Source organism: Drosophila arizonae, chromosome X, assembly GCF_054131065.1.
Source record: "Drosophila arizonae isolate 15081-1271.41 chromosome X, UAZ_ARI_1.0, whole genome shotgun sequence".
Taxonomy (NCBI): domain Eukaryota; kingdom Metazoa; phylum Arthropoda; class Insecta; order Diptera; family Drosophilidae; genus Drosophila; species Drosophila arizonae.
The window spans coordinates 14,852,355-14,869,564 of NC_142927.1; the positions used below are offsets into that span (position 1 = coordinate 14,852,355).

At 39.0% G+C, this 17,210-nt stretch overlaps 2 protein-coding genes across 3 annotated transcripts in view; one reads left to right on the forward strand and one right to left on the reverse strand.

Annotated features, from left to right (window-relative positions):
* Positions 1-7,973: 7,973 nt before the first annotated feature.
* On the forward strand, positions 7,974-11,818 carry Or1a (Odorant receptor 1a). The gene is made up of 3 exons (XM_089473300.1): positions 7,974-8,482; positions 11,091-11,701; positions 11,772-11,818. Exons 1-3 carry the CDS (start codon positions 7,974-7,976, stop codon positions 11,816-11,818), a joined length of 1,167 nt encoding a protein of 388 aa, XP_089329426.1.
* Positions 8,594-17,210, reverse strand: part of LOC108620115 (uncharacterized) — a 37,200-nt gene continuing 28,583 nt past the window's right edge. Inside the window, exons 2-4 of one of the 2 annotated variants that reach the window (XM_089472942.1) lie at positions 14,827-16,924; positions 14,644-14,698; positions 8,594-11,814 (exon numbers count right to left, since the gene is read on the reverse strand). In XM_089472942.1, coding sequence (XP_089329068.1) covers positions 15,981-16,924 — 944 coding nt within the window. In that variant the 3' untranslated portion in view covers positions 8,594-11,814; positions 14,644-14,698; positions 14,827-15,980. The remainder of the gene's footprint in view (positions 11,815-14,643; positions 14,699-14,826; positions 16,925-17,210) is intronic. The other variant, XM_089472943.1, reaches the window with a different exon arrangement.

The following is a 17,210-nucleotide window of genomic DNA, read 5'->3' on the forward strand; positions in this document are numbered from 1 at the left end:
AACCACCAGAACGTACTCTACCGCGTCGGCGGGTAAGTTTTCCTTTTTGTGTCAATGCGCCAGCTACCATTGATTCTTATTGCAGGGACGTCCACGCAACAGTCAGTTGAACTCGGTGGTTATGGGAGAAGACAGCGTCAATAACACGAATGTCACAAAAAAGGTAATGCTGCGTTCGATAAAGAAACACAAGAAGCTTGTTGCCACTGTCAATAATGGCTTCGAACGCGGTCTCAAGCCAGAAATGATCTTAGCCGCATTTCCCTACGAAAATGATCTTATGTTTGCCGTAAAATTTAAGAATCGTAAGCTGCCAGAGTTGATAACTGCCCAGCAGTTGAAGGTTCTTGACAAAACTCTGCTAATTCAATATTACGTAAACAAACTACGTTATCCACATAATGAGAAGCCTACGATGTAATATTGTTTAAATTGGCTTTAATTATTGCCCGAAAATAAAAATATAAATAAAATACCAAACTCATTTAATAAAATATAAAAATATTTCGAAACAATTAAAAAAGTTAACATCAGTTGCATCGATCGGGAGATCGGGATTCGAACCGCGACTTCTCGATCGAGCGTCATGCAGCTAACACACTACGCCACCTCACTTCTGCTAGTGGCGCTGGCAAAACTCAAATAGATTCACTGCTGCTTTTTATTAATTTTTGACTGAACGGAATTTAATGAAACTTTCAGCATATGATCTACATATTATATTGAATATTTGAGAAATTTAAAAAAAAATAAAATCATTCACAATTACCTATTGTGGCATCTGATTTGAACTTGAATGTTTTTACTCGATAAAAACATAACGGGATGATTTATCGAATTTTAAAAGCAAACTCGACGTCCGCGCTGTATATACGGTCATTTAAAAAAAAATTGAAGTCTCTAGCTCTTATATCTTCGGAAATCGACGCGTTCAAACATACGGACAGACGGACAGGGCTATATCGACTTAGCTCGTCATCCTGATCAAGAATATATATACTTTATGGGGTCTGCGATGATTCCTTCTGCCTGTTACATACTTTTCACAAAACCATTATACCCTGACTTCCCATTTTCAATGGGTTCAGGGTATAAAAATCGAACTAGTTCTTTTAAAATCCGATAACGAAAGTTCGCTTGCGCACCTCTGAAATATGTTCGTGCCTTGCTCAGCATCAAACAATCTAGTAGTCTGCGTGGTTGATGTCACACTTGTATGTCAACTCAAATATGCTGATATAGCTTCAAATATATTGTAAAAGTTAACCGTCTTACAATAAAATGGGAAAACGAAATTTAAAAGCTGAATCGGTAATTTTTTATATTTTTTACATTTTTACATTTTCGAATATTAACTAAATGTAAATTAATTAATTATTTTAAATGTGAATTAATTTAGATACTCGACGGAAGGGTTTCTCCCGCTCAGAATATGCAACGTAAGTGTTAAATTTAAATATTTAATTAATATGTATACATTTAATTAATATATGGATACATTTTACATATTTTGTCTTCCAACAGCGGTTTCTGCTGCCAGTGCTACTAGCGCTGCTGCGGCTCCATCTATTGCAGGAGCAGTACCACCAGAACCACCAGAACGTACTCTACCGCGTCGGCGGGTAAGTTTTCCTTTTTGTGTCAATGCGCCAGCTACCATTGATTCTTATTGCAGGGACGTCCACGCAACAGTCAGTTGAACTCGGTGGTTATGGGAGAAGACAGCGTCAATAACACGAATGTCACAAAAAAGGTAATGCTGCGTTCGATAAAGAAACACAAGAAGCTTGTTGCCACTGTCAATAATGGCTTCGAACGCGGTCTCAAGCCAGAAATGATCTTAGCCGCATTTCCCTACGAAAATGATCTTATGTTTGCCGTAAAATTTAAGAATCGTAAGCTGCCAGAGTTGATAACTGCCCAGCAGTTGAAGGTTCTTGACAAAACTCTGCTAATTCAATATTACGTAAACAATCTACGTTATCCACATAATGAGAAGCCTACGATGTAATATTGTTTAAATTGGCTTTAATTATTGCCCGAAAATAAAAATATAAATAAAATACCAAACTCATTTAATAAAATATAAAAATATTTCGAAACAATTAAAAAAGTTAACATCAGTTGCATCGATCGGGAGATCGGGATTCGAACCGCGACTTCTCGATCGAGCGTCATGCAGCTAACACACTACGCCACCTCACTTCTGCTAGTGGCGCTGGCAAAACTCAAATAGATTCACTGCTGCTGCGCCATCTACCAAAACTAAACGAAACTAACAGCTGATGTGATTCAACGAATGTTTCTAGAAGAAGTTTGAATGTATGTGTGCACACGCATACGATGCTGTTGAAGCTGCTGCACGTGCGTTTGTTAATTGGCCAAATATTTGATTATTTTTTATTAATTTTTGACTGAACGGAATTTAATGAAACTTTCAGCATATGATCTACATATTGTATTGAATATTTGAGAAATTAAAAAAAAAGAAAAATCATTCACAATTACCTATAGTGGCATCTGAGTTGAACTTGAATGTTTTTACTCGATAAAAACATAACGGGATGATTTATCGAATTTTAAAAGCAAACTCGACGTCCGCGCTGTATATACGGTCATTTAAAAAAAAATTGAAGTCTCTAGCTCTTATATCTTCGGAAATCGACGCGTTCAAACATACGGACAGACGGACAGACAGACAGACGGACAGGGCTATATCGACTTAGCTCGTCATCCTGATCAAGAATATATATACTTTATGGGGTCTGCGATGATTCCTTCTGCCTGTTACATACTTTTCACAAAACCATTATACCCTGACTTCCCATTGAAAATGGGTTTAGGGTATAAATATAGTGGATATCATACCAAATGTTATATGTGAACCGTTTTTAATAGAACTCGAATTTGGTCCGTTGTTAAAGAAAAACCCGAATACTAAAGTAACGCCAAATTTTGCGTTTTTTCGGTTTATGTACAGTTTTTGTTAGTTATATTAAATATACTATATTGATATAAATCTCATCGGAAAGGTAATTCTTCAATCCAGAATTTAGCATTTTAAATTTTTAGTTTCAACTAACATTACATGTTTTATGGGCGTCTGAAGTTGAAATATAAAAAAAAACCGAATATTAATGTTTGTCCCTGTATATAGCAACAGATGAGTAAGCTAAGAGAGGTAGGAAATGAAATAACAAGTGAGAATGTTGTAGTCGGTAGTGCTCGACTTATAGGAATATACCCAGACCCCTGCTAGTCAGGAGTAAGAGATGAATTTAACTTAAGCAGTAATATGGAAAATAAAAAAAAAAAATAAAAAAAAAATCTCGAGTACAATTTGTGTTTTAATTTGAAAATGCTGAAATATTAATATCACATTGCAGAGACTATAACAATATGTCTATATTACTTGACATATACATAACAAGAAAACATTTCATAATAAAACTCTAACAATTTTAGTATAACTTAATATGTTTTTTTTAAACATATGGTAATTAATATTTAATAAACATTAAAGTTTTCAGTGTGGCCTTGGAAAGTCATGAATTACTTTTGGCAGCATATTGAAAGTCAAGAACTCGATGAATTTTGATTCGGTTCGAGCAGGTCGTTTCGTAAGATTCCTGGCCAAAGACTGGAAATATTGGCACTGCGAGGCAGCTAATGATGTGACACACTTAAGATATGCACAAAATAAATGATATGGTCGCCCAATGTAAATGGCGCTGATAACTAAAATAATTAGCCAAATGTACAGTAGAGACTCCATTGCATGCACACAAAAGAACAAACTTGTTGTAGTTAAATGCAATTGGCTGTCGACACGTTCGCTGTACACTGAGTGCAGCAAGTAGATAAACGAGACAGCCAGTCCAGCCCATGTGTGTGTGTGTGTGTGGTGTGTCCAGTTAGATACCCACCCACAGATTCTGTCACTCATGATTGTCGGGTCTGTCGCCTTAATGAGCGTTTAAATGCCAAATTAATGCCAGCTTAGCCAACATTAACTGGCGGCCCTTGGCCAGAGACCGTGACTCAAATGCCGTCCATACCCCTAAGCATACCATACCCATGGCTGTGTTCCACCAGCCTCAATCGCCGTTTCAGTTTCAGAGTTTTCTGATTCAGTTTTATTTATTTTTTTCTTTTTTGGTTTCTGATTCGATTTGCTCAACTGCCGCATGTGGGCGACAAAATCTGCACTTTTCAACTCTATTTAGTTTGGTTTGTGTCTTCATGTGTTGGGTCATTGAATGTGGCTCGGCTTGTAGCGGACTGGAGTTCGAATTGGTTTTTGGTTTGCTTGGTTCTTTCGTGTCAAGTGGCTGTAGTTGCTTGCCATAATTTTGTTTTCATTAACAATAAATTTCAATTAAGCGCACGATTTGGATATTAATAAAGTTTTCAGCGGCACGAAAGGCAAATAACCAAAACCAAATCAAAGGGGTGTGTGTGTGTGTGTGTGTGGAGTATGTAAACCTTTTTTGGGGGGGCTCACTTAAAGTGCTTGCCAGTTGTCTAACTGCGCCTTATTATAGAGTCTCAGTTCTCCGAGTCGCTGTCGCTGTCTCTGTCCCTGTCTCTCTCTCTCTCTGTGATTGAATTTCAGTTGGCGCTTGGCCCCACAACAGCTGAAGTTTGGCTGTTGAAGTTTATTAGCCAACAGCGCGAATTTTCATGCAGCTGACTGCCGTGTGGGTGTTCGACCAGCGCGTTCTGTTGAGTTGTTGCCAAACAGGCAGACAGTGAGACAGACAGACAGACAGACAGACAGCGCTGCGGACAACCCTAAGCCACAACAAATTTGTTGCTTGTTGCTGAGCCAGGCGCGTTGACAAATGCTCGCCACAAGGCAACATGCAAAACGCTTTTCAAGAGCTGCCAAAAAAAACTAAAGGCTAGACAAATCAAGTTAGAATCGTGGCGCGAGGCAGTTCCGACTTGGCAATACGCTTCAGGCTGTCAACTTGCAGCTGAGATCTGAGCAAATTTCTAGACCTACATCTGCAAAGTAGATCAGCCTCAGTCTCACATACATATATATGAACTTATCTGATATCCATATATGGAGTAGGGTATGCGCTCGAACAGATGTGAGTTGACAACAATTAATTAACCGCAATTAAGTTTTGTAGGCAAGCAGCGCGAGCTGAGTTCTTAAGCTGTTCGCGTCTGATTCATCGCTCGGCTCGTGCACGAGTCTCTAATAAAACATTGATTTGACAATAAAATGACAACAACAACAACAACAATAAATGCAAGTGATACCACAGAAATTGTTGGCGAAATCGACTCAAATTGGTTGCAACAAATTGCTACAAATCGATCGCTGCCACAAAAAAACAAAAAAAAAAAAAAAAAAAAAACTTAACTGACTTAAGAGCCGGCAATCAATAGCCGATTTGGCCAACAATAAGTATATACAATATGAACAGGCACAATGACAACTAGTTGAATGCTGGCTGACCGACCACCAGTCAAACGGAAGTTTGTTCTCTTGTGCCAGGCTAATGATGATGAAAAGCCCGATTGATTGTTGATCTGTTTATCGGGTGCACGCCCAGTTCATTAATTGGCAGGCTAATTACATTGTAGATCTCTCGATCGAATTACACACAAAGGGCGTAAACGCGTCGTATGCGCGATATTGAAATATTGCTGCACATTTATTGAATACGCAGCACTGACTTTTTTTTTGGGTTTTGGCCTCATTTGAATGGGCAGCGGAACGAGTTTGACGTTTTCCCACGACAAAACATGGGCGGCATTGCGGATAATTGAATTTTCAATGCAGCACATTGTGAGCGTAGCAAGACTTTTAATTAGTTTCCAACTGGCCGTTGGTTAATTAAAATCGCAGAGCCACACACTAACCGCATGCGCACACCCAAATGCGAGGCTGACGGGAAAGCCGACCGATCGAGATCTATAAATACGCGCCAAGTACGCAACTAGAGTAAATAGATACCCCTCCTGCCTCACACCTATCCGAGTCTGAGTCTGGGTCTGGGTCTGGGCCTGGGCCTGACACTCGCAGCTACATTCACAGCATGAATGTGTGTGCGTGCGTGTGTGTGTGTGTGTGTGTACAGAAAAAGGTGAGGCCGTAAATTAAGTGCCAGCCTCCAAATGTCAAAACATATGCCAAGCCGGGAATTCAGTGGCTGTCGATAGATAGATAAAAGACAGCAAAAAACAAAAACAAAAATAGCAGGCCCACATGTAATAAGAACCGCTAGCGGACAATGACCATGACTGAGGCAGTAGCATTCGCAGTTCCAGTTCCAGTTACAGTTGTAGTTACAGTTGCAGTTACTTTTCGACAAGCTGCTGCGAGCTGGCTGGCAGACTGACGAATCTGGTAACAGCTCACAGTGGTGTCAGGCAAAACTGGAAAAGAAATCAAAAAAGTTGTTCAATAAAAACAAAAAATGTTTGGAAATGAAAAGCAAAATTGTTATAAAATTAATTTAGAGAACGATTCGCTTGAATACTTCCTTAGGCTTATAAATTCAAATTAAGCTCAAATATTTAATTTGCCAAGTCACTAACTAGAGCTAGTATAAGCCCATAATGCAGTAGGAACTGTTGAGGTAGCAAAGGGTGAGGTGTAAAGTCCATTGACATCTTGAAGAAATTTGGCATGTTATTTGACAGAATTGCAATATATGTTTACAAAAATACTAAAAAAAAAAAAAAATTAAAAAAAATTTAGTAAAGTGCCAAGTTTGTTTTATAAACATTTTTTCATATTTGTTGAATTGGAATTTTTGATTATCATATATACACAAAACAATTATATAGGTCACTCGTCAGAAAGCAGCATAAATCATCACGAACCAGTAATACGATATGCAGAGAGAGAGAGAGAGAGAGAGAGACAGACATAGAGAGAGAGAGAGAGACAGACAGAGAGAGAGAGAGAGACTGACAGAGAGAGAGAGAGAGAGAGAGAGGGGGGGAAAGAGAGAGAGACAGACAGAGAGAATAGTAGTAGCAGTAGTAGCATATTTACTGCTATATCTATGAGTATATGTAGTAACATCGAGTTGTGAGTCAAACATAAAACTCTTCAGCTGACTCAGTAAAGCCCAGGCACAATGCCCTTCCACACTGCCATACTCAATTTAAATGTCTTAAAGGTATAAAAGTGCCTGAGATTTATATAGTACATTCAAAACATTATTTATTCCTATTTACCTGAACTTACCTTAAACTCAACGGCCCAAAGCAGCTCTGCACGTGCCACTTGTGGCATCCGGATCGATTAGCTTAAAAGGTCAATGCAGTTCCGTTTAAACAAATTTTTGTTTTACTTATGAATTAATTATGTAGAATATAATTTGTATTGACATTATTATATTTATTATTTATAATGGTGATTATTTTTGTGTTGACTATATCGAGTAGTCACTAAAATTGTAAATACAAATAATAATTCTCTGATGGATAGAAATATGAAATGGAAATTAAATAATAGTATGTCTTTCGGAAATATTTTATAGACCTATAATCATTGTGATTTTTATTTCCAAGTCATATTTGTTGAATTGATAAATATTAGCAAAGCATAAATCTTTCAGACTTATAATATCTGTGAAACACAAAGTTAGCTTGATCATCGCCCATTTCTATTTCATATAGTTATTGCTGACTTTGTGCCACTGTGCCAAACAGGTGCCTGCCCGTCTTGCAGTAGGTGTGGACTCGGACCCGCGCCCGGGGCGCATAATTAAATCATTCACCATGAAGTTTTACTTAGCCACGTTTTCTGCGCAGTGTGTGTGTGTGTGTTTTAATGAAGACCGACAAATTAACGTTTTATTTATAAGGTCAATTAGTCGAGTCTGGTTAAGCGATTTCTTCCACTGTCCCACACTCCCACACTCACGCTTCAAAAATGAGAAGAACGGTTGGACGACAAAGCCTTATCAGTTTCAGCTGGCATTGGCTCAGTTGGCATCAGCATGTCCAAGCTGCTGGAGGCGTGTCTGAGTAATTTGTGGGTGCAGCGCTTCACCTTTGGCCTGATGGGCCTGGACCTGCAGCAGGACCGGAGGACGCTCCGCTCCCCAGTCACTTACCTCGTCATGATGCTGGCCACCAGCTTCGAGCTATGCACCGTCTGCGGTTTCATCGTGCAGCAGCGGCACGACATAGTGCTCTGCTCCGAAGCGCTGATGCATGGCATCCAGATGGTCTCCTCGCTGCTGAAGATGATCATCTTTGTGTGCAAGGGCCGGGAGCTGGTGTCTCTGATCGCCGCCATCCAGGCGCCTTTTCTGCGAGCAAACATCGAGGCAGCCGAGCTGCGAGTCTGGCGCGTGCAGAACCGTCGCGGCCAAATCTTCTCGGCCATCTACCTGCTGATGTGTGCTGGCACCAGCATCTCCTTCCTGGTCATGCCCGTCGCATCAACGGCTCTGATTTACTACAAATCCGGACAATTTGTGCCCGTCAGCTCGTTCCGGGTCGCGTAAGTGGCAATTAGCTTTTATGCACTTCACACACTGGCAGCAAAGTAGTCTTTGCCATACTTCGAGCTGTACAGCTCTCTATAGGTATCCAAGAAAAAATTAGCTTCGTCCCCTTGTCACAAACAATTTATTCTTATTGTTTAATATTATTATTAGATATTGACAGATTTACTTATTGCTAAGTTATATACAACTTAATTTAAGCGGAATTTATTTACATTTATTTTGATTTAAGCATATGTAACATAATCATAAGGAAGCAAAGGCTATAGAGGATAACAAATGTAAAGGAGGTTTAATAAAATTTTTGGTAAGCAGATTTTGAGGATGGAGATGTCAAAGGCGCTAAAGTACCAATCGCCCACGGAAGCTGCTAGCTGAAATCTTTATGGACCTACCTAACCATTTATCAGAAAAAAAATCATCGACTCTGGTATTTACGGACCTACTAAAAGAACTTTTAAAAAATTGTTGGGATCCAACTTGCGGCTGAAATATCAACTATGTTATTTGGGCCTTGAAGCGATCTGCCGAAATGTTACTGGTAATACTTAGGCACCTAACCAAACTGCAAACAAAACTCTAGACTCAAATATCCACTGACCTCGAGAATTTCGGAAAAACTGCTAGAGACCTAAGGACCTTACAAAACTGCAAACAGAAGCCTCGACTCTCCTTATGAGGGACCTACAAAAAAATTAAAAAAAATAAATAGTTAGGAGCCCACTTATCTTTGCAGTTGATATTTTGACTAGCAAAGCTTTCGCCTATAATACTTAAACTCCTAGCCAAACTGCAAACAGATCTCTCGACTCAAATATTAAGGGACCTATCTAAAGAACTTTACCGAAATAGTTAGTACCCTACCTAACCTTTTAGAAAAAATTTCGCATGCGATCTGTTGGTTTTTTTTAAGAAGTTAGCAGAACTTTTAGCTGTAATGCTTAGGCGCCTTGCTACTGCTAACTGAATTCGTGATAGTAATATTTAGGGACCTACGTAGCAGATCTTTCGCCTATAATACTTAAACACCTACCCAAACTGCAAACAGATCTCTCGACTCAAATATTTAGGTACCTACCGAAAAATGAATAGTTAGGGACCCATTTATCCTTACAGTTGATATTTCGACTAGCAAAGCTTTCGCCTATAATACTAAAACCCTTAGCCAAACTGCAAGCAGATCTCTCGACTCAAATATTTAGGAGCCTACCTAAAGAACTTTACCGATATAGTTAGTACCCTACCTAACTTTTAACAGAATTTTCGCATGAGATCGGTTTTTTTTTATTTATTTATTTATTTTTTTTTTTAAGGTAGCAGAACTTTTAGCTGTAATGCTTGAGCGCCTTGCTACTGCTAACTGAATTCGTGATTGTAATATTTAGGGACCTACGTAGCAGATCTTTCGCCTATAATACTTAAACACCTACCCAAACTGCAAACAGATCTCTCGACTCAAATATTTAGGTACCTACCGAAAAATGAATAGTTAGGGACCCATTTATCCTTACAGTTGATATTTCGATTAGCAAAGCTTTCGCCTATAATACTAAAACCCTTAGCCAAACTGCAAACAGATCTCTCGACCTAAATGTTTAAGGACCTACCCAAAGAGCTTTACTGAAATAGTTAGTACCCTACCTAACCTTTTAAAAGAATTTTTGCATGCGATCTGTTTTTTTTTTTTTTTATTTATTTTTTTTTTTTTTTAAGATAGCAGAACTTTTAGCTGTAATGCTTGAGCGCCTTGCTACTGCTAACTGAATTCGTGATTGTAATATTTAGGGACCTACGTAGCAGATCTTTCGCCTATAATACTTAAACACCTACCCAAACTGCAAACAGATCTCTCGACTCAAATATTTAGGTACCTACCGAAAAATGAATAGTTAGGGACCCATTTATCCTTACAGTTGATATTTCGACTAGCAAAGCTTTCGCCTATAATACTAAAACCCTTAGCCAAACTGCAAGCAGATCTCTCGACTCAAATATTTAGGAGCCTACCTAAAGAACTTTACCGATATAGTTAGTACCCTACCTAACTTTCAACAGAATTTTCGCATGAGATCGGTTTTTTTTTTATTTATTTTTTTTTTTTTTTTTTTTTTAAGGTAGCAGAACTTTTAGCTGTAATGCTTGAGCGCCTTGCTACTGCTAACTGAATTCGTGATTGTAATATTTAGGGACCTACGTAGCAGATCTTTCGCCTATAATACTTAAACACCTACCCAAACTGCAAACAGATCTCTCGACTCAAATATTTAGGTACCTACCGAAAAATGAATAGTTATGGACCCAGTTATCCCTACAGTTGGTATTTCGACTAGCAAAGCATTCGCCTATAATACTTAAACCCCTAGCCAAACTTGTATACATTATTTTCAAAGATATAAGCTGCATGATATGCAGCTGAGCTGACTTGGCTAAAATAGCATTTAATTTTGCCTTGATTAAAACTCTTATGTACTCATCTTTAATTTGTTACCCTCCTTCCTTCGTTGCTTACTTAATATAAATAAATATAATAAATGCCTATAGTAACTCTCGACATATTACAATTTACAGACATTGCTCGTATTTATCTCTTAATTTCCCTCGCAGCTTACCCTACGACGTCACAAATCCTGTAATTTATTTCCTTGACTGCTGTCTGATGGTGCCGGTGCTGACATTCTTCTGCTGCTCCACCACGGCCGTGGACACGCTCTATGGCTGGTTCGTCTTCGGTTTGACGGCCCATTATCGCCGCCTCGAACTGGAGCTGCAGAGCGAACGTATGCAGTCGTCAACTGGGAGAGAGCTGGATCATAGGCTGGATGAGCTGTTCAGAGAACATGCTCGACTGCTGGAGTTGGTGGGTCGCTTTGAGGCGGGCTTTCGGGACATTGCCTGTGTGGAGGTGCTGCTCATCTGTGTGCTCTACTGCTCGGTGATCTGCCAGTACATAATGCCGCACACGAATCAGAACTTCGCCTTTCTCGGCTTCTTCTCGCTGGTGGTCAGCTCGCAGCTGTGTATTTACGGCTTCGGCGCTGAGCAGGTGCGTCAAGAGGGCCAGCAGTTCGCCTATCAGCTCTACCAGCTGCTGCCCTGGCACGAGTTGCCGCCGCATCAGCGTCGGCTTCTGCTGCTGCCGCTGCAGCGTGCCCAGAAGGAGACCAAACTGGCCGCCTACTTCTTCATGCTGGGCAGACCTCTGTTGGTGTGGGTGAGTTCGTATAACCGTAGTAATGGAATATAGCAATGACTAGGCGCTCCTCTTCTTGTAGATCTTTCGCACAGCGGGCTCCTTTACCACGCTACTCAATACGCTTCGTGCCAAAGACTAAGGTTTTTGGGAGAGAAATACCAATTAGCTAACTAGAATCAGTTGACTTAAAAACATTTTAAATTATGCATACGTAATTAAACAGGCTCAAATTACACTCACACTTGTGTATAGTTACTCTTTTAATTATATTGAATTTCCATCGAACAATTTTCAATTTTATACCACAAATTTATTTTGATTGCATAGAATTTTGTTAGGTTTTCATACATTTGTTCGCCTATTGTTACTATGCATTGTCTATGTAGGTATCTATGCATGTGTGTATGTAGGTAGATGGGTATATCTGTAGGTGTGCATATACATATGTAGGTGTATATGTAAGTACTTATATGAGTGTGTAGGTATGTATGAACATATGTATGGAGGTATGTAAGTACTTATGTACTTATGTATGTATCTATATATGTGTGTTTGTATGTAGGTATGTGTGTATGTATATCGGTATGTACAATGTATGTATGAATGTAGGTATGTATGCATGTACATGTTTGTAGGTATATAAATATGTATGTGTGAATGTGTATAGGTACGTACATGTATACGTATGTATGTATGTATGTAGGCACTTATGTATGCGTGTATCATATGCATATAAACAGGGCCCAAACTACACTCGGACTTGAGTAAGTTTTCATAATTTTTATGTTGAAGCCCTATAATATCGCATTTCGTATTTAATTTTAACTTTTGTTACTATATACATACATATGTGCATGCTTGCATGTATGTACATACATATGTACACTCATGATGAAAATAATAAGTACACCCAAAATTTTTTGAAGATTCTGTCATAACTAATTAATTTTTGATATTTTTGAAAAAAAATCGATGGTAACTTTAAGAGAGCAATCTGGCAATATGATGCATGCAAAAAAAAAAAAAAATTATATTTCCCCCTAAATTCATAGTAGTCACAATAAACTGAAATGGGCCTGCTGAAAATAATAGGTACACTCCATTACTTCAGCCAGAAAAAAAAATTTTAGAATAAGAATGATTTCTTTTATTGTTGTAAAATAGTAGGTAACCTTCCTACAGATGTTTGATGTAAAAAAAAATTATCAATATCATATGTAGATGGGTCGAAATATTAATTGTTCGAGTCAGGAACGCAGAATTGCTAAAAACCTTCGAAGGAATGGCAAATCTTTGCGTGAAATTGCGAAACTGATGAACAGATCTCTTAACGTTGTGCAAAATGCTTTAAAGATGCACAATAAAAAGAGAACACGTGGAAGTCCATCGAAAACCACACTAGAACTGGACCGACGCATTATAAGGATTGCAACTTTTCCGACCCTTTGAAATCTTCAAAGGTCATTGCTTCCGTAATAGATAATATTATTAATGCTTCTTCAATTAGGAGATGACTACATATGGCTAAACTATCAGGTCGTATCGAAAAAATGGTTGAAATTATTGCGCACCAAAAATTTTATGATGATGCAAAATTTTGCTAAAGACCACATCACCTGGGAAGGATCTGAAAGTAAAAAAAAGTGGCATATTATCCTATTTAACGACGAAACCAAAATTTGCCATTATAGAAATGACTATTCCAGGCATGTAAGACTCCTTACAGGTAAAGAATTCGATCCTCGCTACACAAAAAAAATGGTGAAGCATGTCGGTGGAAACATTATAGTGTGGGGCTGCTTCTGTATCGTCTGATTTTCCTAATATCTGACGTTATGAGAGTAGCAGACTACAGGGATATTTTCGAAAATATAATGTTACCATATGCTGAGGATAACATGAATCTGCGCTAGATTTGACAACAAGATAACGGCCCGAGACACTCGTCTACAATAGAATAAGCTTGGCTCGAGGTTAGTAAGGTGGACACTCTCGCTTGGCCCAGTCATTCTCCTGATCTGAATCCAACCGAAAACGTGTGTAGTGCATTGATAAAGCAGATGGTAAAGAAAAAGTGTGACATTAAACGCCTAATAATGGACTGTGTCCAAGAAACCTGTAGGAAGATTACGAATGGGACCTGCCAAGCTTTAAATAGGAGTATGACCAATCAGATAAAAAATTTGTATGAAAATAAAAGAGGATATACAGGATATTGATCCAAAAATATAATAGCAAAAGATTTTGAATGATTTGAAAATCAAAAAATTAAATACATCTTACGAAAGTAAAGTGTACCTATTATTTTTGTCAAGCACAAAAAGCTCCATTTTTGTTTATTTGTTTGTAACTTTTAAAAAAATAATATTTTTTTTCCAAATTTATGTATTTTCATTAATATATACCTAATACACAAATGTGCATTTAAATTTTCATGTTAAGGGCAGTAGAAAAAATGTTTTGCTAAACTAAACTCAAAAAAGTTTAATTTTAAGGGGTGTACCTATTATTTTCATCATGAGTGTATGTACATACAAACTTAGCTGATTTCACTCGACTTGTCTTTCAATTTTCAGCCCTTATAACATTTCTTTTTAAATCCCGCAGAATTTTGTTTGTTCTTTTATATGTGTGTATGTATGTATGTGCGTTGGTGTGTGTGTGTTTGTGTATGTATGTGTGCATATGTGTATGTGTATGTATGTATGTGTGTGTGTGTGCGTGTATGTGAGTATATATGTAGATATACATATATGTGTGTATGTATGTATGTATGTACTTAGAATTCACTAAATCCACGCGCCGGTGTCACTCGATTTGTCTTTCAATTTTCTGCCCTTATTATTATTTTTTTTCTATTTAAATCCCGCAGAATTTTATTTGTTCTTTTATATTATTCGTCTGATTTTACTATATATGAATGTATATACATATGTGTGTGTGCATGTGTATGTGTGTACTTACAATTTATTAAAAGCACGCGCCGGCATCACTAGATTTGAATTCTAATTTTTATGCTCTATAAGAAAATATTTCTTTTTAAATGGCATAGAATTTTTGGTTCGTGGTATTTTTTGCCTATTATAACAGTATGCAGATGTATGTACATACATATGTATGTTTCTATGTATGCATGGATGTACTTACAATTTATTAAAAGCACGTGCCAGCATCACTCGGTTCGTCATTCCATCTTCAATACTTTTAATACTATAATATCACATTTCTGTTTAAATTGCGTAGAATTTTGTTAGGTGTTTAATATTTTTCACCTATTATTATATACAAATATGTATATTGCAATTTATTAAGAGCACGTGCCGGCTGCACTTTGTCTCAGCCAAATAATTTTCAGCTAATTCTGGCGAGAGAGGAAACAGGAATGGGACTCTTTGCGATAATTATATTTAGGCAGCTCTATATATTATCGATAACATTTTGCAATAAGATTTGGCATTCAATGCAAATTATCTTGTGTCTGCGTAATGTGTGAATGCATTTTTTTAAATTTATCGCAATTTCAGCTTAATATCGAATATTCAACGGAGTTTATCTATTTTTAAAAATATATTTGTAATAAATATATTATTGCATGCATTTTTATTTTGTTGCTAATTAACTTTTTACCCTCCACTTCCAAAAATTAAAGAACAACATTTTCACGCATAATAGAAAAAATAAACTTTGGATTATGTTTTTTTTATTATTTTTATTATTAATATTACAATTAAGAGCTGGTTGTTGTTTTTTTTTTTTATGTACACACACAATACAAATACATGTAAAATTATGTTTAATTAAACAAAAAATAATTAAGTAATCGATACGCATCATAAAATACGATTAAACACATACAAATACAAATACAAATACGTGTAGTCTACGGGCTATAATTACGTAGAATTAACAATTATGCAACACGAACTGTGAGGCAACAAGTAAACAGGTAAAAAAAAATTACATTTATCATAATTATAATAATTAGAATAATAATAATAATAATAAGTACACACAACTAACGGAACTATTGCAATCCATATGATGAGGAGGGGGAACAGGGGACGATGGGGGCCTGGGCACGTGTACAAATGAATGAACGGCAAGAGTGCGAAGCAGGGACTATGGGGGTAGGGCATAGTTCGTAAAGTATTTAAAGTTGAAATTTGCGTTTTGCTCAAAAAAATAAATAAAAGAAAATTGATGAAGCACACAGCGAACAGCGGGCAAAATTGTGTGCAAATTTCGCAGTTGAAATTCGATCCCAGCTGAGGGGAATGGATGGAGACAGCGCCACGGAGTGCTTAACTGAGCGCCAGCAGCGGCTCCAGCTCGAGCTCCTTGCTAATCGGCTTCTTCTTGTACTTCTTCTGCAGCTTCGTCTTGGACAGCTTCGATTTGGATTTGCTGGGCTGTTGCTTCTTGAGGGCCGCCTCCTCTAGCGCCTTCTCGCGATCGAGCAACTCCAGCTGCTCGAATATGTTCTTCGGATGCGGATGGTTGCTGGGCTTGGTCGCATTCTTGGCCGCATAGACGACCACGAACTGGGAGAAGGCCGAGTCGGCGGGCGTATTGATGTCCGCAAAGTCGCGGAAGTTGGCGAACTGCTCCTCGGGATAGGTGTACTTCTGGATGAAGGACTCGCTGGGCCGGCCATGGCCATTGTTGGCATCGCCATAGATGTAGTCGCTGTTGTCCTCCGGATGGTAGGGCATCTCCTCCTCCGGATAGAAGGTGCCGCCGCGCAGCACGCCAAAGTCCCCGCTGCCCAGTATGGCGGCGTCAAAGCCGCGCTGCTGCTGCTGATGCTGGTGCTGCTGTTGCTGCTGCTGCGCCGGCGTCAACAGCGGCAGCTGCAGCGGCGTACTGTCGGCCACGGGCCCAGCGGGTCCCGCGAAATAGGGACGCGAGTGGCCCAGTGGCGGCGCCTCATGGTAGAAGGGCGGATAGAAGTTCTGCGCCGCCTGGCTGTGCGAGTCGGCGCCCGGGCCGGGCGTCACATCGGCTCTGGAGATCAGCTGTGTGTTCGGATTGGCTATCGGACGGAACTGCTCCTGCTGCTCGACGGGCACCGCCTGAAAGTGGCGGCTCTGTGCGGGCGTGACAGCAATCGGACGATGATGCGGCTGCTGCAGCTGCGTGGTGGGCGGCATGTGGAAATGCTGCTGCTCGTGCGAGCGCAGCACCGTTATGGGCGTAAAGTCATTCGGCTCCATCAGCATGTCACTGTCCTCCTCGGGAAACTCGGCTGCATAGAGACGGACAGAGAGACAGACAGTTGAGTGAGTTACACAGTCGACATTTGACAAGAAATAACAAACTACAAAAAAATTAACGAAAATAAAGAAAAAAAAATTGCAATGCATCTTCCGGCAGGCAGGCGAGCAACGTCTTCTCAACGGCTCTTCGAGGGGCCACTCGAGCCAGCGGGCTTCCACTCGAAGATCGACTTCAGCATCGAGTGGCTCGTCGCCCGAGCAGGCAGCACTTCTTTGTTTGCCCCGTCATTGTTAAGTGGCGAAATGTGTAGGTAG